Source organism: Gadus morhua, chromosome 4 (genome assembly GCF_902167405.1).
Source record: "Gadus morhua chromosome 4, gadMor3.0, whole genome shotgun sequence".
NCBI lineage: Eukaryota > Metazoa > Chordata > Actinopteri > Gadiformes > Gadidae > Gadus > Gadus morhua.
In genome coordinates this window covers 28,164,800-28,178,610 of record NC_044051.1, presented here as the reverse complement: position 1 = coordinate 28,178,610, position 13,811 = coordinate 28,164,800, and the positions used below count along the sequence as shown (strand labels likewise).

Sequence of the window (13,811 nt, the reverse complement as noted above, 5' to 3'; positions counted from 1 at the left end):
TATTGATCGATTTTATGTCTATTTGTTGGAGGAAATAACATGACTCATATAGTCTAAGTTATCATATATATTTTTTATTTTCTGGAAATATTTCAAGGCCCTGTACTCATGGGTCTGGCATATGGGAATTGCTGTCCTAAATGAGACTTTTTCCCACAGGAATATTGAGTGGTACCTGTATAGCCCCTGAAGTTCTGTGTTCCCCCCCACCTTTACAGATAGGAAAGCAGTGGAGGTGGATAACAGGATCAGCCTGATCTCTCATCCAGACGGCAGGCAGCTGCTTGTGATCATGAAGACCAACCAAAAAGATGCCGGACTTTACGAATGTGTGGCTACAAACACCTTGGCCGCCATCACCAGCTCCTGCACGCTTTGTCTCGCTTGTAAGTCAACTCTGGAGCCATTAGGATGTAAGCTGTACGATTATGCACAGAACAAGATTTAGTAAATTCCAACAGAGCCTTTTTCATTCCGCTCCTCACATTTCAATTAAGTGGAAAGAAAACAGTTCCATTGAACGAACCAGAACATATAAGGCTCCACTGAGCACACTGACCTTATTGACAAACGGCAGTTTGTCTTTCATGGTGATATTGGTCTTGCTAATGTGACACAATAATGCAAATGTGCGACAATTGAATTTCAATTAAGAGCGGGGAAACTAATTAATATTGATGCAGCAGTAAAAAAATTAGAAAGTTCTTGCATGGTTGCTTAGCTTAATGGCTTGTTTCTCTATCTGCCTTTCGCTTCATACATCACGACGCACGAGTTACTGTTACGGCGTTGGATATGAGATAGAGGCTGAATCCTCTATCAGAGTCTGTCCATCAGAGCAGTTCTTGCTCCTTATCTACTCCACCAATGTGTATTGTCACCGGCTTTTCGAGTGATAAGACTGCCAAACAATGGTGCTCCTATGCTCACAATGGTGGATTTTCCAGAGAAATGCTGAAGGCAGTGTCGTGGCAATTTCTCTATCAGATATTGCGTCTAAGACAGATGAGATATTTAGATGCAAAAAGCAAACAATACTAGCAGGCAATTGCTGGTCATATATATTTGTAATAAAAGTACGAACAAAGATACATCACAACATGCATCAACAAGCAACATAACAGGCATACAATATAATAATCTGAGGCCTCAGATGGGAGTTCGCCCTGCGTGTTACTTCATACTCTAAAGGTACGCTCGGGAGAAGTCCACCGATTGTTCCGAGTCGTGAGTTCTTATTCACTTGGGTTGGGTTCTGGAGGGGGTGTGTCCCCCAATAAACCAAAAGCCTTTGTTTACCAGATGGTAATCTTTACAATTGAAGCTCCCCTGGATGCCATTCAAGGGGGTGGCGGTCGTGCCATGTAAACCTTTTGCTTCCTCGACGCTAGCCAGGGGGTCGAGGAACAGGCCCACACATCAAAGGAGGAACAGGCAGGCAATAAAATGCATCACACGACCCTCGAAGGTTCACACTTCAGATGACCCACAAGGAGTGTAGAAGGCAGGCAATATATGCATCAGACAAAATAGTGACAAAACTTAAGTTCATAGATAGACCAAAAACGTAACAACATGTAGATTTTCCATCACAGCAGTTTCTCAGATTCTTCAACTCACTACATTTACTTCTACTTGGCTGACCTTTAATCTTCTCCCCTCCCCCCTGGTAACCACGGTTACCCCTTGTCCAGGTGTACCTAAGCGACCAGGAACCCCTGAGGTCCCGCAGGTGTACAACAACACAGCCCTGGTGCTCTGGAAGCCAGCCACTGATGGCAAGTCCCCCTGCAGCTACATGCTGGAGAGACGGACTGAGGGTGAGCGCTCCGGCTATAGTTATACACACCGCTATATCATAGAACGCTTACCACTATAGCGTGTTATATAAAACGATGTAGCGTATAAGGCTAATTCATGTTGTGAATGATGTGGCACATGATGCTAACTGATGTAGCACATGAGGCCAACCAATGTTGTGAATGATGTGGCACCTGTGAGGTATACTACGAACCTCGCTGAACATACCCAGGCTTTCTTGGGCGATCAGTTAAATGGTACTACGAAGCTCACTTAGGATCCAATTAGTCAAGCCAGGTTTTCCGCTTTAGGTTCAATGCGCGTTCACGTGAAAGGGGTGTTTATCGCTTCATTTTACTCACCTTTACAACCTGGATAGATCAAGCAGTCTATATAAAGGCGTATAAATGAAAAGATTCTGCATATTGTCTATACAATAACTATGCCAAATGCAGAATTGTTCGCCATTAATCCCAATGGAATGATGATGATTTCAAAATGCATTAGCAATGTCCAACCTGCCTTATTCTATAATTTAGGGAATTCACTTTAAATGCACCCTATGTGAGAAATGTATTGCATATGTTTACAACTGCCGAGAGGTAGCGGCGGTGGCGTAGTGGATTGGTATAAGACCCGAACGCCTGTGACCGGGGTTCAAATCTCGCCGGTCTATCATCATGCCTATTATCCCCATAGATGTGGTGCCAGCACGGCGTTGAAAATATGGGTTCAAGTTCGAAATGAGCACAAAAAAATTATTCCATAACCTTTATTGAATAAGTATTCCATATGCATGAGAATAGGGACTTTTTAAGCTTCACATAAATGTGTGTCCCGTGCACGAATTCAAGACTCACGCGCTACCTCTACTCTACCACTCTCTCACAGAGACACAGTGCGCAACAGCAAGCATTGTCTATATAACGTCCAACAAGGACGATCAAATAGTGAATACCCTCTGATGAGAACCTGTATCTCTGATGAAGAATATTCTAAGGCAATGCCAAGGGATCGGTCCCGAAAGAGCCTCTGTCGGAGAGACCCCTGTACGATAGGCTCCGAGGTCCACGGGAACACTCTGTAATGGTGACGCCATTGTCAAAGGAGGGGCTAGGAAGCTGCGCACGCTGATCTAACCCGATAGATTTAGCTGAAAACCTTCTCCCGACCAGGGGCCTCTGCAAATTCTCTTTTTTGCATAGGAATTCTGGTTCACACCCTGGTCACATCGCGTTTGGACTACTATAAACTCTCTCCTCTTTGGTTTACCTGCTAAGTCCATGCATAAATTACAACTGGTACAAAACTCTGCAGCCCGTATCATTACTAAAACCCCCTCCGTCAGTCACATTAGACCTGTCCTACAGCAACTCCATTGGCTCCCCATCAAATATCACATAATTTACAAGATCCTGCTTCTCACTTTCAAGGCCATCAACAATCTTGCCCCTCAGTATCTTACCGAGCTCCTCCATATCAAGACACCCACCCGTTCTCTCAGATCGTCTTCCTCCATCCAGCTCACCCTCCCACCTGCTCGCCTGGTTACCATGGGGTCAAGAGCATTCAGTCGCTCAGCACCCCACCTCTGGAACTCTCTGCCTCATGACATCCAACACTCCAGCTCCATTATCACCTTCAAATCTCACCTGAAAACGTATCTATTCAGCCAAGTCAGTTGCATTCTTGGGACTAGAATGACCACACTGTTATGTTGTTATGTTATTATGTTGTTGTTGTTGGTTTTTTGTTTGCTCTTATGAATGTTTGATTTTGTAAGGTGACCTTGAGTGTCAAGAAAGGCGCCCATAAATAAAATGCATTATTATTATTATTATTAAGTTTAGCCTCTTTTTTTTTTCACATGTGAATTGGAATTCAAGTGGCCTAAAATATTCCCATTGGCCAAGTCTGACGTAAGTGATTCTCACCTTTTGCGGTAACGTGATTGAAATTAATACGACAAGAACGCATGGATCGAAGAGTGCTTGTTGTAGTCAATCTTCGGAAAATTGTAGTTTCACTCTAGTCGGTCGGCAATACCCGCCGTCGCGCAATGGCGTCGGTTAGGAAAAGTGGAGTTGAATTTGAACAGTCCTGTCTTTTCACTGCGGTCAAGTCAGCCGTCATTCGTTTATCCGCGGTTAAGCCAGCCGTCACAAAAAATCTGTGTGCGCCTTTGCTCTAAACAGCCTTTGTGTGGTATCCCGCAACGTTTTCAAAACCCTTCACCTACGTTTGTGTGGTATAATTGTGTCTATAGGCCCGTTTGTGGTCCTGGTGATAACGAGACGGCTTTTATCGAGTAAAAAAAAGTCCGAACTAAACAGAACGCCTTTATTTCCTTGTAGCCACCTACTATCCTTTTTCTTTTATTTATGAGAAGCACATTGTATTGCCACTGTATGGAAGGCTACACTTACCCTTGTCTAGTGCTGTTTTACAAGTACATAACGTTTAAAACTCGCAGTCGATGCCAACAGATGGTTGCAACGTCAATCAATAGTAAAGTATGTATATATATATATATATATATATATATATATATATATATATATATATATATATATATATATGTATTTATAGTATATATTGAGTAAAACGTTGATCTTCCGCCATGTGCATGTGCTTCACTAGTAAACCCTACGTCACCAACTGGGCAACTCGCGCAGAATGCCGTGTTGTTTGACCGGTTGCCATGGTTATCTCTGTGTGGCTAATTTGCAGTTGCGGTGTTGTCAGCTTACTGTTACATTAAACTGTAATCAGAAAACACAGTTATATGCTATAGACCCTATAGTTTGTCATATAAAGGCTGGGACGAAGTTCAAATTATAAATATGTTCACTTTATGTTGAAAGTGTAAACCGTCGCAATTCCCATTGAAACGAATGGCGCTGTGATTATTCTTCAAAACGAGAGCTGTTAAATTGTGAAAAAATATTTAAACTGTAATCAGACAATGCGGTTATATGCTATACACCCTAGAGTATCTGTGGTATAAAGGCTGAGACGAATTTCGAATTATATATATGCACAATCCATAACATCAGTTCTCTGGCTCATAGCTCAGCGGACTAGAATACCTCCTAGAATCATTGCTTGGTGGCCGGGAACGGAAAGGGGGGCTGTTTACGTTTGGTTGTAGTCTTTTCGCTACCTTCTCCGTCTCAACAGTAGGGCTAGAACCGAACAAAAAGACTACAACCAAATGTGACCACCCCCTTTCTGTTTCCGGCCAACGAGCAATGAGTCTTCCAACAGATATCAATGGGATTTACTAAATGCGCCAAATGTGCAATAAAACACGATAGAAACATTTTCTCAAAATTTATACCGTAAAATCACACGTGTGTACAGTAAAATCACACGTAGTAGTCAGTACTGTAGGATATGACCATACAGTAACGGTTAGTATGGTCATATCAGTCAGACCCGGAACTTATGTATAATTGTGTCTATATATTACTTCAAAGTGCGAACATAGTGCAATTTGCGACGGTCAAAGTATGCACGTGAGGTTTTCAAAGGACATTTTGTCAAAATCTGTACAGTAAAATCAAATGTTCAGATCACCCTAACCCATTCAGTACAACATAAAAGGGGACCTATTATGCTTTTTCGACTTTTATGACCTATAAACGTTGTTATAATGATTGATAGTCATGTTTGACCATACTAAATTGTCAAATAATGACCTACATGCATTTCGACGTATTCCCTGTTGACAGTCTGGGGTGGCTGTGCAGAGCGCTAAACACTCGGGACAACGTTTGTGATTCACTTGTTCACATTTCCGGGAAATCATCTACGTAGAGGCACTCCTGCCACGCCCCCATATGCCTGGTCAAATCTGCCCGAGCGCGTGCTTCAAGGAAGGTAACCAATCACAACGAAGTTGGGTTGGCAGGAGGGGGGCGAGGGGGCGGAGAAGGACGAAACCGAGTGTTGACAGAGAATGCTGAAAGCGCCCAGATGGGAGGAAGAGTTTCCCGAAAATATACATCGTCTTTTGAGCTGTGATTCGTGTCAGGTTGCACAATAGGAGTCATTAATAAGAAATTAAGACCGGAAAAGTAGTATAATAGGTCCTCTTTAAGTATGGTCATATCAGTCAGTGCCAGAACTTATGTATAATTCCGTCTATACCTCTCTTCAAAGTGCTAACATAATGCAATTTGCAATGGCCAAAATATGCATATGGGAGGTTTTCAAATGACATTTTCTCATCATTAAAATCACATGGTTCCTTGTTTACAAGTAGTCAGTGTAACACTTCAGGGCTCCAGACTGCGACCAAATGGTCGCATTTTGCGACCAAAATTTGAGTGTGCGACCAAACTTTCCATCTGTGTGACCAGTAAATTTGCCCTTTTTTTTTTCTACACGTTAAACGTGGAAGGGGCGCGTCAATGAACCCGGAATCTTTAGCAGGCCAATGAGTGTAAGAAGGACAGGGACTGGCACTGTAAGTGGCTAATGTGTCGAGGGGGAGCACCGGTGAAGTCTCGCTCGCAATCGCAAAACCTGCGGCCGACCCTTGCTGTTCAGGCGTCCGACCTGACTCGTTTCATCCAAATTGTCCGGGTCACCTGAACCAGTGTAGGACTCTGCTTCAGGTGCCATAAAGGGCTTTTTTTTTGTAGGGCCTGATAATGCATTCTCAATGGAGAGGCGAGCGGGCAGAGAGGAGGCTCAGCGTCCTGTCAAGCGGCATGACAAGCGGGCGCACTCCCGTGAAACTGTCGCTTCCGTACTTGTCGAACGCATGCATGCGCAAACCTGGAAACCGTTGGGATAGATAGAATCACAATAAAATGTGACCCTGAATTTGAAACGGCACATTGTAATTTGTGCATCTTTTATGAAAATAGTTATTAGTAATACAGTGACAATGAGTAGAAATGTGAATGTTTGGTTGGCATGTTGATTAATGGTGCGTGCCCCTAAAATTTCTGGTTGTGCCTCTACAATATCAGTTAGGGGCCACAGTGCTCTTAGTGAAAAAAATAAGTCTGGAGCCCTTTGTATGATCATATCACTTACTGCAAGAACTTTTTCTCTGTCAACAAGTTTGGATTAATAAAGTATACATCTAGAAAGTCATTTTGAAAGTCCTTTATTCCAAATGCCATCTATCTATCTTTAACATTGATGGGCAGGTAATCGAGAGGTGTAATCGTTAATATTAAAGTGGTCTTCAAGCTGGCACCTCTTCAGTTAGCATGGGCACCGACCATAGGCTAACTCAGGTAGCCTGTGTACTATGGAAAGCCAGTAAAGGAACAAATTTAACAAGCTGAGTGCAGAAAAGTGCAACTATCGCTTGGTCAAGTTTATCTTTAGTACAACACTTTTAAACAGGGTGTCAATTATTTTGGCACATAACGCTCCCGATAACTCCTTGGCACACAGCACTGAGGCCAACGCAGCTGCGAAGAGAAAGAGATGAGAGATGGTGGCTGGGGCTCATGGGATGAGGTGCGAGTTGCATCAGCGGACCAAGAGAAATTGAAAGGTTCTGTAAAGGCCCTATGTGCCACGAGGCACTTGGAGGACAGGTAACAGGTAACATGTATCTATTTGCACAGCTGACACAGCCATTGCTTTCTCTTAAAGGTCCCATGGCATGCTACTTTGTGGATGCTTTAATATAGATATTAGTGGGCCCCTAACACTGTATTTGAAGACGTTCCCGAAATTCAGCCGTGGTGCAGAATTATAGCCACTACTAGCCAGTCGCACATTGAGCTTTCCCCAAACGCGCCGTTTCGGTGTCTGTAGCTTTAATGCAAATGGTGAGGAGAGAGGCGGCTCAAGGAGGAGGGTGGGGGTGTTGCCCTGAGCAGCTTTCGGCCACGGTACCATGCACTCTGATTACAGTGGATACATTGCTATGGCGAGGCACACACAGCCTTTGGCCGTGTTCTGTAAATATTCTAGAACAAACAACTCAAACAACTGCGTCGATTCTCCGACATCTCTGGTTCTTCAACTTCCACATCAATCTGAAGTAGACTGAAACCGCGACATGGAGGAGAAAGGGATTGTTGCCCGCGATTGTCTCCCGCCGGAGCCCCGCTGCTGAGGCACCACCGCCTCGGTAGTGGGGCTCCGAAAGTGTACAAGCGTTACAGTGTGTGTAATCAAACACACTCATTGGCGGGCCAAATTCTCTGGGCGGGCAAGGCAGAGAAAGGGAAGGTAGCTTGGCCCCTTATAACGACATATGGGGCCAAGCTACAAGCATACATTCCAAATCCAAAAAAATTGCATTTGGCCTTTGCAAATTGCATTAGGTTAGCACTTTGAAGTGAGCTATAGTCACAATTATACATAGGTTCCGACACTGACTGATATGACCATATTAACCGTTGTACTGACTACTTGTACACAAGGAACCACGTGATTTTACTGTATAGTTTCGGAGAAAATGTCCTTTGAAAACCTCACATGCATACTTGGTCCTTTGGGAACCCTTGTTTTTTGTGGACGTTTTCACGCCGATCTGTTAGCGTTCGCAGCGATCCACACAAACACACAACCGTAGGTGAAGGCTTTTATTTTGAAAACGTTACGAGATACCTACGTATGATGGCTGACTTGACCGCAGTTGTCTTTTCCTATGTTCGAAACAGGACACCGATGCGCAGCGGAGGTTTCTTGCTTCGCCCTGAAGGGGCTTATTTTCGATAATGACCGGCGACGTTCTATACATTACCCCGCTTATTACATGGCTACTTGCCAAAAACTTTTTGCAATTTATTTGTTACCAGTATTCGTAGTTTTGATCAGCAGAGAAATAGTCTGCCAAAGACGTTGACGTCGCTTAGCAACCGAAGTCGCTGGGGTTGACAAGTTACCGGACTACTTGCAGAGTGATACCAAAGACGTCATTAGAGGCAAAAAGTCATTTGTTTTCCTTGACAGCAGTCAATTATACTTAGCGGTGAATTAGGTGAGTGCTGCACGCAGCGCTCAACTATTGTTGAGCGCTGCTCAAATATTCTTTCTTTCTTTCTTATTCTCTACAAACTTTGGGACCTATCTCTTTCCTAAATTTTTCACCCAGAGACTCATCTAGGTGTCTCTTCTTCTAGTGACACCTAGAGACTTTAAAATATTCCGTATAGCTTGGAATCGCGCTTTCGCAGGTATTCTTCTTTTAAAATACTATCTTTTTTTAACAAGGGCGGTCAATTCATACTTTGCACGTGATGTCACGACGACTGGCTGGCGGGCAATAACAACGTTCGTTCTCTAGCAACGAAACTTAGTAACCTTATCAAGGATCTGCCAGGACATGGCCAGTTTTACCAAACAAAACAAAAGTTGGTATTTTGAGGTGAAAACGATATGCCAGATAGTTGTTGTGCGATTGGATGCACTAACCGCCGAGGAGTGAAGCCGGGTTTAAGTTTTTACCGGATCCCATCCGAAAAGGAGAAAAACTGTATTATTGTCTATAAGATTAGAATTTGCAATAAGTAATATATATTGTTTAATTACACATATGATTTTTTCAAAATGAAAATAACCCTCCCTCTGCCGTCATGGGGATCGCCACTGTTGCCAGATTGGGCGGGAATCTGGCCCAATCTGGCAACACTGGTGGAGGCGTCACTAAACGATCCCAAGCAGTTTTATTTCAGAGTGCATCAAAAAGCTCAGCTGCGCTGGAACTTCAGAAATGCTTGAGAAAATGTAACTTGTGTCGACATTACCGCATTACTTGGTCAATACAAGAGCTACTTAAAAGTTATTTGATTCAGAAAAAAGCTATTTGTTGATCGTTTTGCGGGGAGCTAGCTAAATAGTAACTCACCTTTGCTTTGATTATGAAGATGTTCCTTTTTTTCACCTTATGACAACGTTGTAAACCCTCCCACTCTTGAAAAAAAGTGAGCTAACCGTACTTTTGTAGGCTTTCATTTTTTGTGCGGTGTAAGGTGACGGATTGTCTATAAGATAAATGTAAATATCCCCAAACTCCAGGGCTGAATCCGAATACTTAGTGCATACTATTTCTGTTCAGTGTCTACTACTTGACCGTACCACACTTGAATGTGATGTACGGTCTACAGCTATGCGTAGAACGCCTCCGAACGCTTCCGAACATCGCCGAAACTCCACCGGATGTTTGGAGATGACGTATCTCCCCTCAGATGCCGGCAAAATTACCTTGATAAGTTACCTGTTTTCCGTCTTGTCATCGTTGCTAATAAATTAAAAATGTCTATTTTTACTTAATTACTTACTTTACTATTTTACTCTTTTTAATGTCTCTTTTTTTCGCTGCCTTCTACGACGTCTTTCTGGTGGTGTCGGGTCAGCCATCTCTTCTTCGTTCGTTACCAGACTCCGGTTGCATTGTGGGATAGCGTAGTGAACTCCGTGGTTTACTTTGGCGGTAGTACCCATGGGTAGTACGCATTCGGAAACGTCTTCCGTACTACACAATGCGTACTGAGCATTCGGACGTGCTATATTTTTGGCGTACTAAAAAATGCATACTATATAGTAGTCAAGTATGAGTATTCGGATTCAGCCCAAGTCTGGTCGAGACGTTGCCAGCTTCAAAGCAATTAACACATCAGCGGGTGCTGTGTATGGATCACAAGTTCCGAGTATGTTCATCTATTCTTAATATCTCATTTAAACATTTTGTGACACATGGTCTAAATAGTTCATTGATTGTATTATTAGAAATCTGCAAGGCTGCAATTCCCCTTGCTGGCTGCTATTCGTCGCCAATTTGTCAGCGTTTGTTGCCCTCCAGGTAGCCATGGCAGTCACTTGACTGCAAAGTATGAATGGGATGACGGCGGAGCCGTCCTCTGGTACTTCAACTGTTTAAGACGTAACTAAATCCATTTTCATCTGCAATAATATCTAAACGGAATTTCGATATAATTTAAGCTTTCTTCAGAATCACATTTTTAGTTTCATACCGGCTTCGTTTTCAGCTGTTTTCACTAAAGACTCTGCCCATTCTGACACAACTACTTCTTAATAATAATAATAATACATTTAATTTAGAGGCGCCTTTCAAGACACCCAAGGTCACCTTACAGAGCGTATAGTCATCATACATTTTTTAAAAAGCAAGACATTGTGGAAAAAAATAAATAAATAAATAAACATAAGCAATAAGAAATAAATAAAACAAAAACAATCAAAACAGTGATCAGTTAGACGTTGTGTGCGAGTTTGAACAAGTGAGTTTTGAGTTGTGACTTGAAGGTTGAAATGGTGTCTGACTGTTTTATGTGTGGGGGGAGGGAGTTCCAGAGCCTGGGTGCTGAACAGCTGAATGACCGGGCACCCATTGAAGTGAGTCGTGATGTGGGGATACATAGTAGTCCAGCAGAGGTTGAGCGGAGGGAGTTGTCCGGGTGATGTTGTGAATATGGGGTGCGAATGAGAGGGTGTTGTCCAGGATGACGCCGAGGCTCTTGACTTTGGAGGAGAAGGGTACTGGGAATCCATTGATAATTATGAGTGGAGCTGGGGTGTGTTGTGATTTAGTGAGGGTGGATTTGGATCCGATGAGCAGGGCCTCGGTCTTGTTTCCATTGAGTTTCAGGAAGTTCCTGCTCAACCAGCTCCGGATCTCTTCCAGGCACGTGATGAGGGAGGTGGGGGGGATGGCAGCGGTGGGTTTGGTGGAGATGTAGACCTGTGTGTCGTCAGCGTAGCAATGAAAATGGACCCCATGGTGACGGAGGAGTGTGCCCAGCGGGAGGAGGTAAGTGGTGAAGAGGAGTGGACCCAAGACTGACCCCTGGGGGACGCCCAGTGAGACACCTGAACACCCAGACTTGTGGTTGCTTAGTTGAACAAATTGTTGACGGCCGGTGAGGTAGGATGTAAACCAGGAGAGTGCAGCACCAGTGATCCCAATACCAGCTAGGCGGTCCAGGAGCAGAGGGTGGGAGATGGTGTCGAATGCTGCGCTGAGATCGAGGAGGATGAGAATGGTGAGTAATCCAGAGTCGGCTGCAAGGAGGAGGTCGTTGGTGATTTTGACTAGGGCTGTTTCAGTGCTGTGTTTTGGACGGAAGCCAGATTGGAACGGTTCGTGGAGATTGTTACTGTCGAGGTGGGACTGTAGTTGTGCGGCAACCACCCTTTCAAGTGTTTTGGAGATGAAAGGGAGATTGGAGATGGGCCGGTAATGGTTAAGGTCAGTTGGGTCAGCACCAGGTTTTTTTAGGATGGGAGTGATGGCAGCCAGCTTGAGAGTGGGGGGTACAGTACCAGTAGTGAGGGAGGAGTTAATTATGTTGGTGATCATGGGGGAGATGGACGGAAGACATGCTTTGACAAGGGAGGTGGGAAGAGGATCGAGCTGACAGGTGGTGGTTTTGGCTTTGCGGATGAGTTCTGAAACGGTCTGTTCTGTTACTAAGGTGAAGTCAGAGAGGGAGCTGATGAGAGGTTGGCCAGAGGTGATCATCCAGGGTGGGTCATCAGAGGGGGTGCGAGATGAGGCCAGTTGTTGGTGAATGGTGTTGATTTTAGAGCTGAAGAAGTCAAGGAACGCAGTGCATTGGGTGGTGGAAATGTCTGGAGGGAGAGATTTAGGAGGCTGAAGTAAGTGGCTGACTGTTGAGAAGAGGACTCTGCTGTTGCCTGTACCAGTGTTGATGAGGTTGGAGTAGTATGAGGTTTTGGCAGTGGTGAGGGCATTTTTGTAGTGATGGAGGTGGTCCGAATACATTTGGCGGTGTACAGTGAGTTGAGTCTTATTGTAGAGTCGCTCCAGTCGACGACCAGTGGCTTTGAGCTGGCGCAGATGAGGAGTGAACCAGGGAGCAGTGTGGGTGAATGAGACTGAGCCGGTTTTCAGGGGGGCCAGGGTGGTGAGGGAGGAGGAGAGGCAGTTATTGTAGTGAGTCACCAGGTCAGTCAGGGAGGAAGCTGGGGGAGGGTTGGGGTAGGAGCTGATCATGGTGGAGAGGTCTGTGGTGTTGATAAGTTTGATGTTTCTGAAGGAGATGGTCCGTTGTTCCTTGGTTTTGTGTAGTTGGGTATGAATGTCAAAAAGTACAGCTTTGTGGTCAGAGATGGGGAAATCAATGACATCAAGGTTAGTGGGAGTGATGTCAGTGCAGCAGATTAAATCCAGAATGTGACCTTTGTTATGGGTTGGGAGGTTGACATGTTGTGTGATGCCAAGACAGTCCAGAAGTGATGTGAAGTCATTAGCAAAAGTACAGGATGGGTTGTCAATGTGGATGTTGAAATCACCAAGGAGGATAACAGTGGGGGACATTGCACATACAGATGTAAGTAGTGATGAGAATTCATTGAGGAAAACGGCGGAGGGTTTTGGTGGTCTGTAAATGGTGACAATGATAGTGGGTTTGGGGCCTGAGAGTTTTAGAGCTAGACATTCAAAGGAGGAATGAAGGGGGACTGTGACAGTGGTGACTTTGATGTTATCACGATGGAGGAGAGCAAGGCCACCCCCCCTCCCATTAACCCGGGGTTTACTAATAAACGAAAAACCTGGTGGGACAGCTTCATTTAGATGGGAGAAGTCATTTGGTTGTTGCCAGGTCTCAGTGAGGCAGAGAATATCTAGGCTCTGGTCAACAATAAAGTCATTTATCAAAAGGGCCTTATTACTGAGGGATCTGGTGTTCAGCAGACAGAGTTTCAGACAGGTGAGTGGAGTGTAGCAGGTTGCTTTGAGCAGAGGGGACAGTACACTGTGATTGACGGGACTGACCGTACGGGCTGTGCGAGGAGGGGGGCGGGGCCCAGTGGACCAGAAGGAGCGGATGTTTTTGTTGCTGGTGTGAGTGTACTGAAAATTCCGTCCAGAGCCTCGGTAGATGTATTTTGGTCGTTTGAGAATGTCCTGGTGGGATGCAAGCTGAGGTGGTTGGGTCCTTGAGAAGATCCGAAGACGTAACATCTCCGTTACCGAGTAACGGAGCGGCAGAGATGCGCTCGTTACGTGAGAGTCAAACATAGTGCAATCCAGAGGAACAGGTTAA

General features: G+C 44.5%; 1 protein-coding gene across 1 annotated transcript in view; it reads left to right on the top strand.

The window, feature by feature from the left end:
* The window catches only part of LOC115541713 (striated muscle preferentially expressed protein kinase), a 149,851-nt gene that overhangs the window by 96,719 nt on the left and 39,321 nt on the right, over window positions 1-13,811 (top strand). The window contains exons 33-34 of the mRNA XM_030353559.1: window positions 219-386; window positions 1,695-1,820. Coding sequence (XP_030209419.1) covers window positions 219-386; window positions 1,695-1,820 — 294 coding nt within the window. The remainder of the gene's footprint in view (window positions 1-218; window positions 387-1,694; window positions 1,821-13,811) is intronic.